Source organism: Pseudorca crassidens, chromosome 16, assembly GCF_039906515.1.
Source record: "Pseudorca crassidens isolate mPseCra1 chromosome 16, mPseCra1.hap1, whole genome shotgun sequence".
In the NCBI taxonomy this organism is placed as follows: domain Eukaryota; kingdom Metazoa; phylum Chordata; class Mammalia; order Artiodactyla; family Delphinidae; genus Pseudorca; species Pseudorca crassidens.
Window position 1 is genome coordinate 24,870,003 of NC_090311.1, and position 21,947 is coordinate 24,891,949.

The 21,947-nt window shown below is 35.2% G+C and overlaps 1 protein-coding gene across 2 annotated transcripts in view; it reads right to left on the reverse strand.

Annotated features, from left to right (window-relative positions):
* SLK (STE20 like kinase) overlaps window positions 1-21,947 on the reverse strand; it is a 57,094-nt gene that overhangs the window by 6,208 nt on the left and 28,939 nt on the right. The window contains exons 8-18 of one of the 2 annotated variants that reach the window (XM_067709486.1): window positions 20,001-20,129; window positions 18,284-19,654; window positions 16,178-16,308; window positions 15,829-15,952; window positions 14,138-14,317; window positions 11,616-11,708; window positions 4,113-4,242; window positions 3,391-3,515; window positions 2,687-2,875; window positions 2,007-2,132; window positions 694-807 (exon numbers count right to left, since the gene is read on the reverse strand). In XM_067709486.1, the coding sequence (XP_067565587.1) occupies window positions 694-807; window positions 2,007-2,132; window positions 2,687-2,875; window positions 3,391-3,515; window positions 4,113-4,242; window positions 11,616-11,708; window positions 14,138-14,317; window positions 15,829-15,952; window positions 16,178-16,308; window positions 18,284-19,654; window positions 20,001-20,129 (2,712 nt within the window). The remainder of the gene's footprint in view (window positions 1-693; window positions 808-2,006; window positions 2,133-2,686; window positions 2,876-3,390; window positions 3,516-4,112; window positions 4,243-11,615; window positions 11,709-14,137; window positions 14,318-15,828; window positions 15,953-16,177; window positions 16,309-18,283; window positions 19,655-20,000; window positions 20,130-21,947) is intronic. The other variant, XM_067709487.1, reaches the window with a different exon arrangement.

Consider the following 21,947-nt stretch of genomic DNA (forward strand, 5'->3'; position numbering starts at 1 on the left):
CCAGGCTAGCAGGGAGTCAAGTGCAAACAAAGAAGATGGCTAGATGGCTGGCTGGCTGGCTGGCTGGCTGGCTGGCTGGCGCGGTGTAGGAAGCCATCTCTATTTTACTAAATTGTCAATTAACACAGCACACAAGGGCCGTGTAATCTGGCTCCAGTCGACCCATCCAGACAAAGCTGTCATCCCTTCCCTCTCTCCCTCCCTAATGCCTACACACAGGCACATACTCCCTCTAATGCTACAATGATAGGGAGCTACTTATGATTCCTGTACACATTATTTTCACTCATTCTCTTTTCTGTGCTTAAATTGCCCCCATTCCACTCCAATCTGTCTGTCCTCCTAGCAAGCTCTTACTCATCTAACAAGCCTCACCTGGCTTACAAGGCATCTCCTCTCTGACCCTTCCTGACTTCCCTGAGCAGACTTATGCACTCCTCCTCCTTTGCTGGCACACTGTGCTCCTCTGCTCTGTATCTTGTGCTTATCTCCTTCAGACAAATGCTGCTACTGATCTGCAACGGCTTGTCAACTAGATTCTGAACCTTTCGGGGACAGGGACTTTGACTCTTCATCTCTGTGTCTCTTGTCCCTGACACTGCTCCTGACACATATTAGGTAAAGAGCCAATAGCTGGGAGGATGGAGGGATGGATGAATGCAAGTATATTTTAATTAAAGCTTTTAAAATTACCTTTTTCCTAGGTCTCAATTTCTCTCTCCATTCCTTTAATTCTTGGCTGTGTTCCTCATCTAACTCCTTTAGTTTCTGAGTCTCATGCTCAACCAAGAGGTGGCATTTTTCATTCTGCAAATAAAGTTTGGATTTAAAAAATTTCAGATCAAGTTAGCAATTTTTCACAAATACAATTATCTTCCAAAATAATAAAGTATTCATTAAACATAAAGCTATTACTGAGGTTGAAATTCTCCTCTAACAACCGAAGGCCAAGAATTATGAAAAGAGTCATAACTTCATTTTTGCAAGTTTAGAGGCTAGATCTGTTATCCATATGAAAAGAACTTGAATAGAAAGAAGTAGTTTGATCCTGATTTTCCTTCTAAGAAGGTTTACTCACAAAACTGACACTTCAGAGGGCAACTTGCAAGCATGTTATCCAATGGTACCAGAACATGGGGTTAGAAACTATTCCACTCTAGTAAATTAAGCAAATATGTAGCATATCCACAATGTATACACTACTCTGAAACTGTAAACATTTTAGAAATTATATTACATTACAATACATTATATTATGTTATATTATATTAGAGAGCTGCATACTCCAGGTAAGGTTCAAAAACAGTCCTCTCTAAAGTAATGTTTAAATTCCTTAGGAAAAGAATTCTCATATACTTATCACCTTTTTCAAAAACCTTGAAGAAAATGAACTATTTCTCCTTAAATAAAAAGAAATTTTAAATTCAGAATGATAAAAAAATGCCTACATCATTTTTAAAACTTTGTTCATCTTCTTTGCAAAATACACTAAAAATTCTCAATAGTACTTTTGAAAGATGTAACTTCTTTTTTTTTTTTTTTTTTTTTTTTTTTTTTTTTTTTTACTGGTACGCGAGCCTCTCACTGTTGTGGCCTCTCCCGGTGCAGAGCACAGGCTCCGGACGCGCAGGCTCAGCGGCCATGGCTCACGGGCCCAGCCACTCCACGGCATGTGGGATCTTCCCGGACCGGGGCACGAACCCGCGTCCCCTGCATCGGCAGGCGGACTCTCAACCACTGCGCCACCAGGGAAGCCCGAAAGATGCAACTTCTTATATCATAAATTAGCTTCATGTTTATACTAATCACGGCTGTGTAAGTTCTAAACAAGTGCCTGCGATACTAAACTGATCTTCCTTTGGGTCTACAGAGGAAAGAAAACCTTTAAATCCCAGCATCTTCACAAGCAATGTGCAGCTTCCTCTGAGTAGCTATTATTTCCTCAAAACCAGCCACCTGTACTGTGCATCTAGTACCATCTTTGCATTCATGCTTCTGCAGCTAACCTGCAGCTGATGCAGTTCTCGGACATTGGCTTCACACTGCAACTGAAGATCCCGCATTTGATTTTCATGTTTTTGATGCTGAGCCATTCTCTCATTTTTCTGCCTCTTTTCTTCTTGAGAGGCAAACTATAAGTAAGAAAAACAAAAGATAAATATGGTTAACAAGTAATGTAATTTCTGTATCTTCCAAAGGTGTAATTAGGGAATGTAACAAAGCTTAAAGTACAATAAACTAAAGCTTCAAGTAGTAATATGCTGGGACTCAAAGCTGGAGTCTACGTCATGGCTTTGGTGGAGTGTAGGGAGGTGGAGAGAGACTTCTGATTAAAACCTTCTTCCTCCTACCTGCTTAGTGACCTCAGTTAATTTGCGTGTGGGATCTGTGACTGTAGAAGTATAGTGAGACCACACGTTTGACTGAAAAGCTGGCCAAGTCATCTTATTCCCAGAGCTGGTCTTAGGACCAGCCTAGCCCTGGATCTGGTGTGGGGCGTGGAAGAGAACAGCTCTCCGTGGCCAGCACCTGGGGGAGACTGAGTTGGTATATGCCATATGTGTACAGAGCCATGGTGAACATCAGCGAGCCCAAGGTAGCTCCAAATGTTTACAGCACAATTATGTGCTACTCCTAAAGGCCACTCAAAACTTTTAAACTTAAAGAGAGTAATTTTCTTATTTACTTGTTTAATTTTTTCACGATCCTGATCTGGTGTTGCTGTTGGGTTAATTCTCAAACTCTTCTTAAACATGGCCATGCGAGTCTTGGCTTCACTGCGCTGAATCTTAGGCAGTCTTGCTCTTTCTTGAGTCTGTCTGTTTTTCAACTCCTCAATAAGTCGTTGATTGTAACGCTGCATTTGTTCCGTTTCCTAAGAAAGTTTCAGAGTCCAGTGATGTAGATATAATACTCAGTACCCACATGTATGCTCAAACATGTCATTTTGCTGTTGCCTCCCCAAATTACTCTCTCCCTTGTTGCATACCAACCAGCAAAATACTAGGCAAAAAATAATTTATAAGAAAAATAAGCTATTAGTAATAAGAGATTCATATTGACTCTCGTATACTAAGTATAGGGAGTCCACATTTTTAAGATACCTGAACCATAAATGGAGCCAAAATAGCTAACTCTGAGAGACAAGATGAAGATTATAATGTATAAGAGGTCTTTAAGCATTGTAATTAGTTACCTTCCTTGGAATTTGTAGAAAAGAGTTTGCAATCGTGACCAACATACAACTAATTACTCCAAATTTCAAAGAAATTTTAGGATAAAAGAAAGGAAACCTGAACTTTATTCTGTAAAAAATATAAGTTTCAAAAATAAATAGCTCTGCACACTTTAAAATGAACAAAAAAGTGAAAAAATTTTCCTTTCATTAACCTTCTCATGGCGCTTAAGTAGCTGATGTCTTTGCATAAAATACTGATCTTTAAGTTGCTGTTTGAGCAGCTGGTGTTTTTCTTGTAAGTGTCGTTCTTCAAGCTCCCAAATTGCAGCTTCTCTAGCTAGAAGAAGAAAGCAATTTCAAAATGTAACTTTGCTCTTTTTACTAATGTACTTTGGTCTTCATTTTAATATTTACATACAAGTGTTCTAATACACTAATTAATACACACGGACATTCTGAGCTATAAATGCAATATTACCAACATAAAGATAATATCCATTACCACTTTCCGTTCTGCTCTGATGTCCTGTAAACAGAGAATGCCCTACCCACAACACCAAAATTCCATTTAATCATCTTAATGAGAAAGAAAAAAACTATAAGGTATTTGTTAGGGGAAATAAGTGCTTAAAATTCCATTCTATCATGTAGCCAATTTAAGTATACCAACACTGTAAGGCATAATGAGTACATAAAATTATTCAGGTATATTTCTACCATCATCTGGACAAAAAAGATGTTTTAAGGATTATATGTTTATGTTCACTTCTATTGCAGTATTTCTTAATTTTATAAAGTATTTTCCTCTTATTTAAGTTGCTTCATCTTTCCCTCTACCACTCTAGCAAAAGAAAACATTCAAATAATTTCCAAGGTATATCTCTGCAATGTTTTGAGATATATATATATACATATGCTGCATAATTTCATATACCTCTCATGAGCTGTTGTTTGTTATTCAGGCACTCTCTTTCAATATTGGCTAACTCTGCCTTCTGCTGTTGGATGATCTTTTTCAGAGAGCCATCTAATTCTTGTTGTTGCTTCTGAACAAACTCTTGTTCCTATTAGACATAGTTAACCATCAGTTAATAAGTATCTACTGAGCAAAACATCCATTTATCTATACCTCTGTATATATTAGTGATTAACAAGATTTCTGAACCAAGTTTCTAAAGTCAACTAGATTTAAAAATCACCAAAATTATATAGTATAGACATAACATAAATGTATTAGTCACCCAATTCAAGCCCAGAAAGGAAGTACTAGAATACATAATATTCTAAACTATTAAGAATAACACATACAAAAGAAGTCCATAACCCACTCATAATTAAAATGCCCTACATCTTTGGGAAAAAAAATAAATTTACAGTTTCTAAAACTGACTATTCATTTCACTAGAGTGTGGACAAAACAAGAATAAACAAGAAATGTCTTTCAGGAAGAGAGGCAATAAAGAGCAAACAAGAAAAACATATCGGGATTTTAAACTCTCTATTTTTCTATTAATAAAGACGAAGCCATACCATGGCTACACTAACAGAGAAAGACAGATTCTGTATCTTTAGCCTGTGCCTAAAAAGAACAATACTTTAAGGATTTAATGAGAAATAATGCATTGCTAGAGAAATGTGAACTAGAAATAGGAAAATGAGTTAACATTTTATGACTCTACAAACAAAATTCCTTATAATCAGAGAATTCTACCAACATGTAAGGGATTCACTCATTCATTCAACAGTATTTACTGACTACATACTATTTTTGCCCAAATGCCAAACTTATACTTTCAAAAAAAATCCTTCAATTACTGTGTAAGGAAAGGGAAGGTTGAAGTGACTTATGGTCATTATGCTAGATTATACATTTGCAGAAGGAAAGGAAGCATACTCAAATTGAAGAAATGCAAATTTTGCCAGTAAACATTTGGCTCTCCATCCCCCTCTTGGCTGTTACAGCAGTTTGTGATCAGCTCAAGGGTATTCTGATCAATTTGAGTATAGATTTAGAAATTTGGGGTTGAGCAGCACTTCACCTATAATCCCTCCTCTTGCACATCTAAGAGATATAAAACCTCAAGATCCATTTTGGAACTATTTTTTAGGCCTTGGACAGAGTCTGACAGGATCTAGATCACTACCAGCCTGGTCTTCGGTGCACAAAGAGTGAGTCAGCAGTGCTCCTCAAGATGCTTGTCTTACTACTGTTTCTCTGGAGGTGAGAATCAGGTCTTACCATCCATGACATCCTGTTTGTTGTCACAAATGCTGCTGTTTCATCTACATCATGATTTGTATTTTAGCATAAATACAAATATACAGTTGCTACTGTATAAGACTAATAAACTGTCTCTATAAAATACAATTGCCAGTTGCAAGTGGAATAACATGTACTTTTGTATTTATTGAGCTATGGTCTTATGTACTGGGGACAGGAAATGTACTTATGTGTCGTTAAACAAAAATATCACGCAAGTTGTCAGTTCCGTAGATATAATAAATGCTGAGCAAATTTATACAAAAAAAATTTACAACTGCCAACTTGACTACAGTCACCTACATCGCTTTATCACAGCAAAGAAAAAAATAAAAACTCAATGAATATTTAAATTCAACTATCTAGAATAAGGCTTTTGAGCTTTATTTAAAGAGATGCAAAAATCCCCATCCTATCTTATAAGCAGTTGTAACAAAGTAAGTTGTCAAGCTTCTCTTTTCCTACAGTAAATATCATTTGTAATAAAAATTAAATTGATTCTCTAATTTCACTGTGAAATTTCTATGTGCAAACTTGTTTAATAAACAATATAACCTGCAGATATATCAAAAGTTTTCTTTTGTTCAACATTTTTACCACTAGTTTGCATAAAGAACTTTTAAAAAATATCTGTGTGGACAGAAATAATGGGTCCAGATTATCATAAATAAAAATATTACATTTATATTTATCAAAAAAATCAAGTGTAAAAGATGGGGCAAATAAATATTTACATGAAACTAAAAAAGGTAAACACAGTGGACCCTTGAACAACACAGGTTTGAGCTGTGTGGGTCCACTTAAACGTGGAGTGTTTCACTAAGTATGTACTGCAGTACTACACATTCTATGGTTGGATGAATGTCCAGATGTGGAACCACAGATGCGGAGGGCCAACTGTAAAACTGTATGTGAATTTTCAATTGCGCGGAAGGTCAGCATCCCAATACCTGAGGTGTTCAAGGGTCAACTGTATAAGCCAGTGCCACTAAAAAAGTGAACGTGATTTCTTGTCAATGCAGTTTTTGGTCATATTATTATATTTATGTCTAAATTAAACAAGATAAGAGTTCAGGTCAAAGAAAACCTTTATTAAGCACTTAGTAAATGCTGGGGACTGTACTACTTACAGGGTTACTAAAATTAATAAAAGACAGTACTGCCTTCGAGGAGTTTCCACTCTATTGGTCCCAAATTGGTTTTATCTGTCAGCCCATATAAAGAGTAGTGGGTCCCTTCCCTTAGTAACATACTTCGAAAAGTTCAAAAGTAAGCCACAGAGAACTCAAAGCAAGGAATAAGGGTCCAGAGATCAAGACTCAAAATGAATGACAAGGAACTACAAAAGCATGCCCTGAAGCGGCCAGTATATGAGGAAAAAGGAGCTAAGATTGTTATACAGAAGCGGGCAGAACTAGCACTGTGCTGCTCCAGAAGGTAAATAAAGATCAACAGGTCAAGGCAGGCAATGTATGGAAGCGTTTCCTAACCATCAGAGTTTGCAAAGACACCAGCTGCCTTACAGAGCTATGGACTTGAAGAATCAAGCAGAGTGTGGATGATTACACAGTCAAGAATACTGCACATTTGATTTTTTTTTATATTAAGGCCAAAAACTACCGAAAAGGTCCCTTACACATTAATATATTTTATTACCACAAAAGAAATGAAAGTTTAATATCACTGAGCTTTCATTAAATTTCCTAACTTCAAAAGCCAAGTATAATACATTCACAGTGGAATCTGTAATTAGAAATTACTCTTAGGATCTAAAAGAAAAGTGATCTTACATTCCAAAAAGACTGCACAAATTACACTCATTTAAAAAAATAATAACAGATCAATTTGATCACTAAGAGTAACAATTTCAAAATGGACACAGAAATTGTAAAATGAGTGTTCTTTAAATGTACAAGTTTTAATTCTGATAAGGAATCTTATCCTATTAGTCAGATAACTGTGAACATTAAAAATACAGCTTTGGGTTCTAGAAAACTCTAAGAAAGGGTTATGATACGTGGCACTATTTGTACATCATCTGGTCACTTTAACTTAAAAGCTAAAAATGGTAATGATCAGAAAAGTGTTCGTAATTCATAATTTCTCCCTCTCGTCAAAAAATAATTAACATTTTGACTACTCTTTCAGAAAACTATAGAGTCCAATGGCTGACAATAATATAAATAAATAAATAAATAAATAATTTCAGGAGGGGGAAGGAGGGGTTGAAATCAAGCTGTATTCTATCTACTCCAGTTGTGTATATCAAACATCACAAACAAAAATTACAGTGTTAAATAAGCTAGTCATTTCCCTATAGAAACTGTGAGAAAGAATACAGCCTGGAACTCCAGACTTAATTTAAAACTGCAACATGGAGAATAGCAACCCACCATTCATTATGGACAATTTGAACAGGGAAAACTAAATGGAACTAAAATCACCACTTTTAACATGGCTTTTCTGACCATATCCATAATTAAAACATCTACATAAACATATAGGCAATCAAAATGTCACTTCACACGAAGATAAAAATCTAACCACAGCATTCAATTTCTCACATGTGCAAAGTTCATAAAATACTATTGAGAAGATATTTCTTGAAAAAGGTGAAAATCTCAGATTAAAATTTGTGGTGGTATAGACAGAAAAAAGAACACTGTAGTAGAAGTGTTCTAGTTCCAGCTCTACCACTAATCTCTTTTGTGACTTTAGGCAAATCACTTAGTCTTCTGTGCCTCGATTTCCTCATCTGTAAAACAGATACACTCCATCCCTATATTAGGGGTTGGCAACGAGAATCAAATGTGAACTCTTCAAAGAATACTGTACTATAAAGTTCATGTCAGGTTATTACTACTGTCGTCACTGACATTATCATCTATCAATCTTCTAGATTTACAACAAATGAAGCTAACAATGAAAAGGCACATGTGAGCCAAAGAAAAAGCAGGTAAAACAGAAGAAGGCACCCTCCTACAAGGCACGCGGGACTTACGTCCTGCATTTGGGCGTTGAAGACTGCACAAGATGACAACTGAAAAGACTGAATCATGACCTGAGCAACGCCCTGTGGATCAGAATACAACGCACTTCCCAGGTAAGAATAGAGCTGAATGACTTTTTGTAAATGGAAAGAATAATTATACAAACGCAGAGTTTCCTGAGGCCTGGAACAAGTCACTTAACAAAGGGGTCTCTTTCTCATCTGTAAAATGAAGGATTTGAACTAGATCAGTGGTTTCCAAACTCTAATTTGCTGCCATTGTTTTTAAACCAGTTGAACTCTCTTTTTAAAAAACTCACCAAAACAATCTCAGTTTATAAAACAGATGTAAAGTGGTCCTGCTCTGGAAGCAGGGGCCCAGAGCCCTACTGTCCTTTTTTTTGTTTTTGTTTTTTATTTGCGGTACGCGGGCCTCTCACCGTTGTGGCCTCTCCCATTGCGGAGCACAGACTCCGGATGTGCAGGCTCCGCGGCCACGGCTCACGGGCCCAGCCACTCCACGGCATGTGGGATCTTCCCGGACCAGGGCACGAACCCGCGTCCCCTGCATCGGCAGGCGGACTCTCAACCACTGCGCCACCAGGGAAGCCCTGTCCTCACCTTTTGAAGGATTCTCGAGATGCTTCTTCCAAACTCAAGAGCTCCGGAGAGTACAGTTTGAAAACCACTGGACTAGATGATCAAATACATTCTAGTTCCACGACCATATGGCTATTATTCATAAACTCTTTAAAAAGTTTAAAATATTAGACTCAAGTTATCATGTGTTAACACCTTCATCAAAAGTGGTAGCTAAATAGAAATGCTTTTGAAATTTGTTAGATTACTAAATTCTTCATTAAATTTACAGATAGAAATTTACTACTGCTTTCAGCTTTAGTTGGAAAATACAGGCTAGCCCCTCAAATTATATGAAAAATCACCAACAAAGTTTTATTAAAGCATTGGATCACTTACCATTCAACACTAAATCCTCAATTTCAACTCTGGAGTCTGACATATTACCTTTTGGAATTAAAAACTTTACATTCCTTTACGCTAAACCAAATTGTTATCTTCTGGTTTGAAATCCAAATTACCCCAAAATTGATGTGTGGCCAGCAAGGACTTCCTCTTCACCTATTAATAAGACATGGCCAACAACCACTGGGCCAAGCCAATAATTTAGATTAGGCACAGAAAGGGTAGCTTAAATACAAGAGGCAGTATGATGCGGTGGTTCAGTGTATGAAACATAGAGCCAAACTTGCCTAGATGAGAATTCTGGCTCTACCACTAACCAAATGCGTGAACGTAGGAGAGTCATTCAACCTCCTGTGCTTTAGTTCCCTCACCTGTAGAACGGGGGTAATATGAGTAACTACCTCCTGTGTTGTGAGGTTAAATGAGTTCATATAGGTAAAGCATTTAGAACAGTATGTGCCATACAGTAAATGCTGTGTTTGGTATTATCACCTTAACTACAGGCATACCTTGGAGATGCTGTAGGTTCGGCTCTAGACCACCGCAATAAAGCAAGTCACATGAATTTTTCAGTTTCCCAAATATATAAGCTATGTTTACGCTGTAGTCTATTAAAGTGTGCAATAGCATTATGTCTAAATAACATACATACCTTAATTAAAAAGTAGTTTATTGCTAAAAATTGCTAACCATCACCTGAGCCTTCAGCAAGTCATAGTAGTAACATCAAAGATCACAGATCATCATAACAAATATAATAATGAAAAAGTTTGAAATATTGTGAGTATTACCAAAATGTGACACAGAGGCACGAAGTGAGCAAAGCTGCTGGAAAAATGGTGCTGACAGACTTGCCCAATGCAGGGCTGCACGAACCTTCAATTTGTAAAAAACACAATACTGCAAAAGCGCAATAAGGTGAAGAGCAATAAAACGAGGTGTGCTTGTAGTAATTCCCATACCAGGCCAAGACAAAAATTTTCATTGGCTCACAGGAAGAAAAAAACAACTACATTTATTCAAATAGGCTAGTTTTATTAAAATTTTAAATTCTGAGACAGTTTCCTTATTTTTCATGGTGTTAAAATCATCTCTCTTTTGAAATGATGGTGACAAATAAAGGGCAGTTTCAAATAACCTTCCTTGTCAAAAACAAAAAAAATTTTTAATGGCAACCCATTTGTCATGCCTCCCAAAGGGTTTTGTTGCTTCTATGTTTCTTTTCATGAATCTATAAAATCCAAGTCTGGGAACCACTTTTTAAATTACATAAAACCCACATTAAAAAGATTATTTAAAGCAACAAATAAATAATCCATGTCTCTTCTTCCTTTCATTAACATCTGTAACTACAAACTGAGCTCACTTCTCTCTTTGCCTCCCAGCTGAGTGCAAGCTTAATTAAAAGAAAGGTGATCCCAAGTATAAAAGACCTCATACTCATGTGAGATACTTCTAGAAAAGTCTGTTGAAAATACCAATTTATCTATTTTGTAGAGAATTCACCCATCAATTGGCTCAGCCTTATCATAATCTAGAATCAGGTTTATATAGGTAAAAACTGTCTATTTTTGTAACTGCTGGATTCTGAACCAAAAAGAAAAACAACATACTTAACATTTAAAATCTGGTTTTAAGTTGCTTACATTGTTGAGTTTAACAGTAATAAGTATTTGATCTACCATTTAACATTACCATTTACCAGGCTTGCAGGATCTCAGTTCCCCCGACCAGGGAAGGAACCCAAGCCACAGCAGTGAAAGCCCGGAATCTTAACCACCAGGCCATAAGGGGACTCCCGAATTAATGGCCTTTTAAATATGCATTCCTTTTGTATGCATAAAGCTTATATACTCACCCTCTATATTCTTTTGCCCTAAAAATCTTCTATCAACCATTGACATTACCACTTAAATACAAGCTTCCATCATGATTAAAATAAGAATACAGTGGATTATACATTAACATACACCTTTATTTCATCTGGAGTCAGCTTTCCAAACATTTCACTTAATTTCACGTTAGCAACTTAAATGTCACCATTAGTGTGAATTTAGTACTACATAAAGAATGCCCTGGGAACCTTTGTATAAGGAGACGTCAACATCACATAAGTACCGAATTTACCCTTTCAACCATGGTTTACTGAGCTGTGAGAATATTGCCGCTTTCTGTTTTTAGTAGCATTAAGCTGCTGCTGTTACCTGAGCATGCTGGCTTTGTGCAAGCTCCTCTTTCCTGCGTTTCATGAGCTCTTTTCTCAGCTCTTTGGGTGCTTTCTCCACTTCATTTATAACCTACAGTGTATAAGCATGCAGGAGGTGGGGAAAAACACTTTCTCCACAGCAAGCATTTATGTGAGCAGACAAGCTACAAGTCAAGTCAAGTTGTTAAAAAGCTCCTTTCAACATGCATTAGCACAGGTGTTAGTTTGGTGAAAAAGAATGAAAGGATAGAACATGCTTAATCTCAGTGCAGAAAGGGACATTACACCATATAAGGAAAATTAGTTGCTTAATTATCCCTACATATCTTTCTCTCTTTAGATCCTAAGACAATCAGTAAAGAATTACTTGCAACGCTAACGCTGAACTAAAGGTGATAAACTCAACTGACCTTGAAAGATCATAAAATTATAAACATATCTACTGACGTTGTCTGAAATATTGGATATAAGGAAAACAAATGCCATTCATTTATAAATCTGTAAAATTTCATAATTGGCTTGATAAAACCAATGAAATAATTCTAAATGAAATCCACTTAATGAGATCAAAAGAAAAACAAAAGGGAAAGTAAGCATTAGAATACACAAAGGAGAGACAAATGGACACTAAGTTTTCTTTTTTCATAATAAACTATTTTATATATGGTGCAATAAAAATGAACACATCTGATGATTTTGGGATTAGATTAGAAAAACATTCTCCTTTGCTGATAATTTAAGCCAAAATCAATTGTCAGCTTTAAAATCAGTAATATAACCCCTCATAAAGTAAGTTTATATGCTATGATTTATTATATCAAATAAAGTATATTATAAAATGAAGTGTATTTTAGAGCTCCTTCTTTCAATCATTTCAAAACCCTAGATATGTATTCCACCTAACAATAGATCTGTAATCCAACTACGAAAGACGATCACATGTTTATAAGTAGAAGCACCAAAAGCAACCAGATTCCAAATCACCACACGCCATTGATGGTCTGTGAAAGAGACTGATTTTGATTTAACATAGTGTATTTAAAATTTCCCATCAGTAATCTCTCATGAAACCAAATCACCATGAAAAAGAAGAGACTCCCCAAATGCAAGAAGTTTAGCGGTAAGGAAAAAAATACAGAATAGAATTATTTAAAATATGCATATCACTATCTCAAACATGTTCTCTGGCTAAACCTCTCCAAAACAGTAACAATAACTAGAAACTTCTATATATCTATAATTAAATCATATACTTGCCTACAAAATTTAACCTGATATTAAAAAATAACCTCAATAAAAACTACTCATGGTTTCAAGAAAATTAATATTTAGTTAATACAGTAAAGGCATACATCATGGTATATAGAGCAATTCTATATAAAATATAATAAACAGTAATAAAACAGTAATTTTTAGAAATGGTAGCCAAATCAAAAGGCTATATACCATTTCATTTATCTTTACCTAAAGAAATCATAGAATGCACTGTATTTATTAACGCTTGATTCTATCCTTTTTAAAGCAGATCCTCAAGTTCAGCAAAATGATGTTCCATTATCTGCATAATTTCATTGTTAAAATCAATGAATCTGAGTACTTGGGACATGCAACAAAAGTGAAAATGTATTCACTAGTTTGGCTGATATTAGTGTGTTCCAAAACTAATAAAACTGATCATAATATTGTCCTGGGGTCTTTCATATCATGAAAAGATAAATTCTCCTCTTACACTAAAGGAACAGAATAAATTATAAAATTATCTCTCAAAACTGCTAATATGTAAAAGCTCTCTTAGTGTTATTTTAATTGGGGAAGAAAAAGACACACTAATACAATATGTAAATCCTCTTTCTGAAACAATGACAATCTTTCATAGTAAATAATACCACAAATAGATTCTATGACAATATGGAACAGTTTCAGGAAAAATGAAAAAATTCATTATAATCAAATGACTTTACAGATATTTTCCACCTGTGATTCTTCAAAGTATCTCACAATTTGATAAACTTAAAGATATTATTTCAAATTTCAGCTTACTCAGCTTTTGTTTTGACACAAAGTCTAAGAAAGGTAATCAAGCTAATCAAGAGAAAAAAAATTTTTAAGCAAGAATTAAATATTACAAATAAATATTAAGATGAATTATTATTGCCACCGGCAAACAGAACATAGTATGCTTTCTTGAAAAAAAACATTACTATGTCAGGCCTTAAATGTTGCATTAATAAAGGAGAAGTGATAGGTTGAAAGGAAAATGGATTACACTCAATTTGAAGACTTGGTTCAAGGGTTAGCTGGACATTTAATAATAGTTTGTGAACTTGAACAGGCCATTAAAACCTCTTCTACTCCAGTTTTCTTGGCAGTAAAATGAGATAACATCTGACCTTACTACTACCCTACATAACTGCTGGGAAGACCAAAAAAAAAAATGAATGAGTGCCATTTAACTACCAAGTATTATCTTAATTCCTTAGACAGTCTTAAGTGTACATTAAAAACAGTAGTTACACTTACCTCTTTCTTTCGGTTCTTTAACATATTCTGAAATTTGTACAACTCTTTCTCTTGTTCACCTTTAATGCGTTTGGCTTCATCTCGTAAGCGATTTGTGTGTTCTTGTTCTAGACGTTCAATAGTCTGTTTCTGCTGTTTTTCTAGATTCTCAATCTCTTGGTCATATTGTCGTTTCTTGCTCTGTAAAATGATGTAGCTCAAGATCATTTAACTTTAACATTAACGCTCATATCATTATACTGAAGATGTTTACTAAGAGCACATAACTGGCATTTAAATTGAGTGACGTCATATGTACCCTTTGCAATACTGAACAAGTTCAAATGCACTCAAATATGTTTTAAAACTTTTTCAAAAAGATGTGCATTTCGTTTTTTTTCTAATATGGGAAACACTTTTTTCTATTGTACAAGTGTAGAATGTTCAAAAATTTTAGACAATCTAGAAGAATATCCAGTTGCTATGAAATACTAAAGAAAATTTTCAATATTTATCCTATAAAATTTTTGATAAATCAAAGGTCTCATTTGAAGTCTATTTTAAAAACGTACCATTACTTGTCATTTTCAAATTTACTCTTCCTCATTAAGATTCTTAAACATCAAAAAAAAAATTAAAAAAATAAAAATAAAAAAAAAATAAAAAAAAGATTCTTAAACATCATATTTCATTGATACAAACCTTTTAGAATTATAAATCTACTCTCTCAACAAAAGATTCCTGCTTATATAATACTTGAGTAACATTGCAATTTTAGACACAGGTATTTGTAAAGGGTGTTTCCTTTTTAAAAAAATTAAAAAGCAAAATATTTTGGAAAATATGGGGGGAGAGAAACAGTTTTTATAAGGTTCTGAAAAAACAGAATATAAGTACTGTAAAAATACTCAAAGAGAAAAAAAGTTCATAATTTTCTTAGGAATTCTAAGTTATGATCCAACATATGTAATCAGCAATGCCAACCTTCACACAAAACAATCCTTACCACTTAAAATTATAAAAATGTAAGTACTATAATCAACCATGAATCCTATAACATTTCAGATGATCTTTTTTCTAACCTACATTAAGCTACATGTTCAACATAAGTTACTGAAATTTTATATCACATTAATAATTCCTTTTCCAACTTTGAACACAAAGTAAAAATTTAAAGACTCGGTGACAATTACCCTTTACAAGTCAGCACTAACTTCTCTAGCAGCTGTGAAAAGGGATGTGGAAGCTTAACTGTAGTAGCTAGAGAAGTAAGTGTATTTTGAAAAATTCCCCGGGAAGTTCTAATACTCAGCCAAGTTTGAAGACAACTGCTCTAGACTGGTTTAAATCTTGGATTCTAATTCTGAGAGGTCAAATTGTAACAATAAAAAGTTATACAGCAACAGGCACACCTAAGAACTTTGCAAACCATCTACTAGCTTCATGATTCCAGGTTTTCATGACAGATTTAATCAGAGAAAAATGAAAACACCCAACACACTGTAAGTCAGGCAAAAGGAGAAAAGAAGAGAAGAGAAGAGAAGAAAAAAGAAAGCATCTAAAACACCAAAGAGATAAAGGCGAGAAATGCATCACAAAGCCAGAGAAATCTAGTAATCAGAGAACAAGTTCTAAAACCTGCCAGTGGTGGGTTTTTTCCTAAGCCTTAAATTTCTTTATTAACAAAAGGGTACAAAATTCCAAGACTTTACCACCATCTCCTGCTCAAAACGCCGGAAAATTTGCTCTCGCTGTTGTTGCAGTTTGCCATTGAGCTGCTGTTGGGCTCTTTGCTCTTCTTTTTGAAGAAATCTTAATTCCCGAAGTTCCTGACGTCTGATAAAATTTAATGGCAAGGATAGAGAAAGACAGCAAAAGTTACACCTTTGAAGTAATGCTTTAAAAGAAAAAAATCTTTAAAAGTAACATTTATTTTCAAATGGAAAAGTAATACAAGAATCCAAAATTAGCCAAGACTTTACTCTTGTTTCTATTCTTCAGACTCTGCAGAGACTTGAGAAGTCACAAAACCAGTTTAAATCATGTTGTTTCTCTACTCACCTAAGAAACCTCAATTCTTCAGTTTTGGAATCACTATCTGTAACTATCTTTGATGTTGTTACACTCACTTCGACACCATCAACAATAAATTTGCGTGTTTTCTTCAACGTTTTCTTTTGTCTTCTTGTTTCCTGAGTGAGATTTTATTTTAGTTAGGCTTTATATGGGGAATACTAGAGAGAGAAAACATTTTCTTCTTAAAAAAACAAAAACAAGAAACTGAACAGCTATGAAGACTACACTATAAAGTATGAATAGAAATCAGTAAGACTCAACTTTGAAGCCAATTATATCATCTCACACCTCATTTGACTTTCACATGATTTTACAGATAAAATCAATTTTTTTTCAAGTGAAATTATGCATTTTGATGATGTACATGTAGAATTTTTATACCACATCATAATTAGGCACAAGTGGTAACAAGCAATTCACAAAAAAGAGTAATTAGTACAACTTTCACATGTTAACCATTCTTTCCTCTTTTTATCTTGTAGGTTCGCAGATACCTCTGCTTTTCTGTTTTAGAAACACTTACAAAGCAATTAAAAATGAATTCCTGGGGCTCATCCCTTAAAGAATCTAAATAGGTCTGAGCGTGGCTGAGAATTTCATTTTGAAAGGCTCCCATATAACTTATAAACACTGCCAGGACTGGGATTCAAAATCCATTTCATCAACAATAGTATCACCAGCCCTCTTCCATCTCAGGGCTGGAGATGGATGAGTGATTTTAGAGTTACTAGAAAGACAGCACCTTTACCGTACTCCCAAAATACCAGATCTGCCTGTCAGCTATTGCCCAAAATTCTTTATCAAGACCAAACTCTTCATTTCTCAGTTGGTTATCCAAATGCTTTTTAAAAGCAAAGAGAAATAACAGAAGTGTAACACTGCTACAAATACTTCTTGGTAAACATGTAAGTATTCAGAACAGATAATTACTTAGTTTTGATAGGTGGAAAAGGTTAGAAAGCAGAGGGAGCAAAAGGGGAATGTGAAAATACTACATTCAAAATGCATTAGAATTTTTAAGTTGATCTTTGGCACTTACTAATCACCTTTCTTCAGCCTCTTACTGTTGTACTCTCTAGGCTTCCAGTATTCTCAAACTGCTCTCCCTGAGCCCTGAACTACGGCCACCCTATCCAGACTTCATCTAAAACCTAAAGTGGGCATGCTCCAAAAATAAATCTACCTCCCTGTAACCTCCAAATTTTCCATTTCTTCAGTTCCTACTAAAGTATCCACAGCTAATATCACCTTAATTCTCACAGAAGTATCTGAATTTTTTGGAAAGGCTAACTATTAAGTCAGTGAATGAACTTCAGATTAATGGAATTTCAGCAGGGAAACAACCTGAAAACTGAAGACCATCTCGGCAATACATGTAATAATTTGGGGCAGATACGCAGGCTGATCAGTCGTGCCCTGGCGTCCTATCCCTAAGGTCAATTTTCTTCAGTTCTTTCTGCTTTTCTGCCACCTGTCAATCCAGAGTCTCACCTGTATCAGAATTCCATGGGATCTTTTGCTATAAATACGTATTCTCTGGCCCCACTCCATACTTCTACACAGCCCCCCCAGTAACTCAGATTGGAGAATTATGCTTAACAGCTCCAAGTGTTCGAGGGTTAGCGTTTGGCTTTCTTCCCACGATGATTCTCACGGCAGTAGCGATTGCTATGACTGAGGAGGTAAGAGTGGTCACCGCACGTGCCAGTGGTAACAAGGGCTGTTTATACCCTAAACATTCTTAAAAAGAGATCATTCTTTCAAGTCCTCAATTCTTTCATATACTGCTGATTCTTGCTACAATTATACCTAGGTATGTACAATAGGAAAACCCAAATTCCAGTAAGCAACTGTATTATACTATTTCTATCAAGTTGGCAAAAATAGATAGGTACTACAAAAAAATTTAAAGATTACATCCGGAATCTTAGTTTATTTTTTAATTGATTGCCCTCATAGGCCTTAAGGATTTTATAGGGTTAATACTACACTGATTTAGTGTTGTTTTGTTTTCAAGATGTCAGTTTCACATAAACTCTCAACTGCCAAAATAACAAAGAAACACCCAAACAAGGACCCGTGCACACTTACTTGTAAAGATATTGATCCATTGTCTTTAGTTTTGCTTAGGAAGCTAGAGATGGATAAATTCAAGTCAATGCTGCTATTATCAGCAGTGGAACCAGTGCCTGAATCAGTATCATTTTCCTTTTGATTCTCAGATTCTGGTAACATGGTTTCAGTTTTTGATAAAGCACCTATTTCTCCTTTATTTTCTGCATCTTCAGGGTTGATATTAATACTGGGTATTAGAACAGGCTGAGGTTCACTGGGCTGTGAAGTGGCAGGAACTTGAGGTTCTGCCTTAACTGGCACTTCGCACGGGATATCTTTCTGCTCTGTGTCCATCTGAGCAGTGGCTTCACGAGCATCCCGAGTTTCACTTCCTAAAGCCTTTTGGTCACTATCAGTCACCGCACTTCTGACCTCCATTCCTTCAGTGCTACTCGATTCAGTAATCTCAACTTCATTTGTCCCGAGCTCCTCATTGGTCTCCACTATGTTCTCTGAACTGCTGATTAACTGTTCCTCACCTTTACCTTCTACAGATTTTTGATCTATCTCATTAGTTTCAACTATTTCTTTAATAGAAACTTCTTCAGTACCACCAGCCTCAGGACCCTCTGTGGACTTGATCACTAATATCTGGCCTACTTCACCCACTTCTTTCCCATCATTACTCTGAGCATCCTCAGCACTGTTTTCAGTTGCCTTCTGAGCAATGTCTTCTGCCTCATTTGTTCCTATCACTTTGCTTGTATCACTGATCATATCTTTTTCAGTTTTGTCATCTCTTCCCAATTCCTCGAGGGTGTCTTCCTTTGTAAACTCAACTTCACTTTCAATTGCCTGAATATCTGCCTCTTTTTCTCCAGTCTCCTGAGAAACTAAATCCATTGTCTGAATAGCAGTGTCTTCAATTTCTTCAGATTTTATAAACTTATTTTCAAATATCTGTTGCTTTTCTTGATCCCCTTCTTCCTCAGGTTTCAGATTCTGTTCAATATTTGTTTCTGAAGTTATCATTATGTTATTTTCTTTTCCTTCATTGACTGAATTAATGTCCACTGTTTCATGGTCTTCTGTGTCAGGTAGATTTTCAAGCTTGGGTCTCTTCTCCTCTCTCCCATTTTCCTCGATTACTGTTGCTCTATTATGAAGTTCAGCCATAGCTTCTAAATGAGTATCATTAACATGTTCATTAATGCCTACCACAGTATTTTCAGGTTCATCGGTGGTGGGTTTTTCAGTAAGAATTTTACTGTTAAATTTATCTTCAGAAGTATTACGTTCTGTTTTTTCTGAGACAGATTCCAAAATACAAGCATTTTGTGAAAGCTTATCTTCTTCAGAGCTCGCAATACTAAGGTCAGAGGAGGCACGCTTACTTGCAGGTATCGGCTAAAAAAGATTTTATACAGTTATAGTGTTAAAACATAATTTCAAGATGGTAACCAAAATAACGTTTCATATATAAAAATGATTTAATTCATATATATAATGATTTAATACCTTTATTCAGTAAAATTTGATGAAATTATAAAAATAACTTAAAGAATTGACAAATTTTCACATAATAAATATGACAAAAATGGGCAGCAAGGAGCAAACTTAATAAATCTTCACCTCAAAAATTAAAGGTTTTTGTAATGCTACCCATCAATTAATTCTTAGACACAGCTGCAATCATACCTCAAAACTCAACTCTAAAAATGACCTAAATGAAATTTCCTTTCTAAATACTGACCAGAGAATTTTCTGTTTCCTCATCATCATCCTCCTCTTTGCCATCTTCAACTTCTTCTGTTACTTCAGCCTTTGCCTCTGCAATCAATTCTCGAATTGGTTTGTTGGAATCAACAGTCACAAAGGGATGCTGTTTAATCATTAAAAAGAGCATACTCAGTAACAACTGAAATGCTTGTGAAGTAAATTTCAAATATATAAAACACATTGTTATGTGGCAAAAACATAAACATATAAGTAGGAAAAATACAAACAACTTCAGATGATATTACATCTGGGAAAAGGAGGGGGAGGGAATTGAGCAGGAGTAGGGGCTGCCTGCAACTGTATCTGTACCTTTTTTTAAGAATCTGAAAGAAATATGTCAAAAATGATAACATATTACATCTGGGTAGTAGGTATATATACTTTTCTGTATGTCTGAAAACTTCATAACCTAAAATCTAAATTAAAATTTAAAGCAAGTTTCAAGTACATTACTAGTTTTAGAAAGTAACAGTATGTTTACAATATGTTTAATTGTTAGAAAGTAACAATATGTATAAAGCCTCAATAAAAGAATTACAAAAAGCTTTAAAGTTCCGTTAAAAGTATCTACCTCCTACACTGTTGGTGGGACTGTAAATTGGTACAGCCACTAGGGAGAACAGTGTGCAGGTTCCTTAAAAAACTAAAAACAGAGCTACCATATGACCTAGCAATCCCACTCCTAGGCATGTATCTAGAGAAAACCGTAATTTGAAAGGATGCATTCTCCCCGATGTTCGCTGCAGCTCTATTTACAACAGCCAGGACATGGAAGCAACCTAAGTGTCCACTGACAGAGGAATGGATAAAGAAGATGTGGTACATATATACAATGGAATATTACTCAGCCATAAAAAGGAATGAAATAGTGCCATTTGCAGAGACATGGATGGACCTAGAGATTGTCATACAGAGTGAAGTAAGTCAGAAAAACAAATATTGTATAATATCACTTATATGTGGGATCTAGAAAAATGGTATAGATGAACAAGTCACAAATGTACAGAACAAACTTATGGTTACCGAGGTGGGGAAGGGGGCATAGGACGAACTGGGAGACTGGGATTGACATATATACACTACTATGCATAAAATATATAACTAATGAGAACCTACTGTTTAGCACGGGAACTCTACTCAATGATCTGTGGTGACCTAAATGGGAAGGAAATCTAAAAAAGAGTGGATATATGTATACATACAACTGATTCACTTGTTGTACAGCAGAAACTAATACAACATTGTAAAGCAACTATACTCCAATAAAAATTAATAAAAAGTGTCTATAAACATCTGTTTTTTGACATAGTTCAAATATTCTTAAGAGTAAGAAGGTATTTTATTCACCTCTGTACACTCAGCACTTGGTGTTTGTCACAGATTAAGGCCTTCAAATGGGGGGGTAGTGAAATAATAAGAGAAAGTGTGTTCCAAGGATATACTTGTTGTACAGAGAAAGGAAATTTTTCCCGCTTCTCCCCCCAGATAAATAGATCAACCGAAAAAACTACAATGGAGGAGTTGTACTCAATCTAACAGTAACTGCCTCAAGACTTGTCATTCTATTTCTCTACCTATACTATTATTGACAAAATTTTATTTCAAATATTATAAACAAGTCCCGCTATAAAACAAAATTATCCAATCACTTTAACAACATTTTTTAAAAGTTAGCAATATTTACTGAACATTTACCCTCACTGTAAGGGACATTAAAAAAAAATTAATTAGCTCATGGCCCCTGCCACCAAGGTGCTTGTTTTCTAGTAACTGGAGAAACAAAATGTAAGTAACTGATAAAGTGGAAATAACTAAACAAAATGAAAAAAACACAATTAAACCGAATCAAAAAAGCATACGAGAAATTTAAAAGCTAAATAAATGCCCTTTAATAACAGCAGCAAATGTTTGTAAAGCAAAT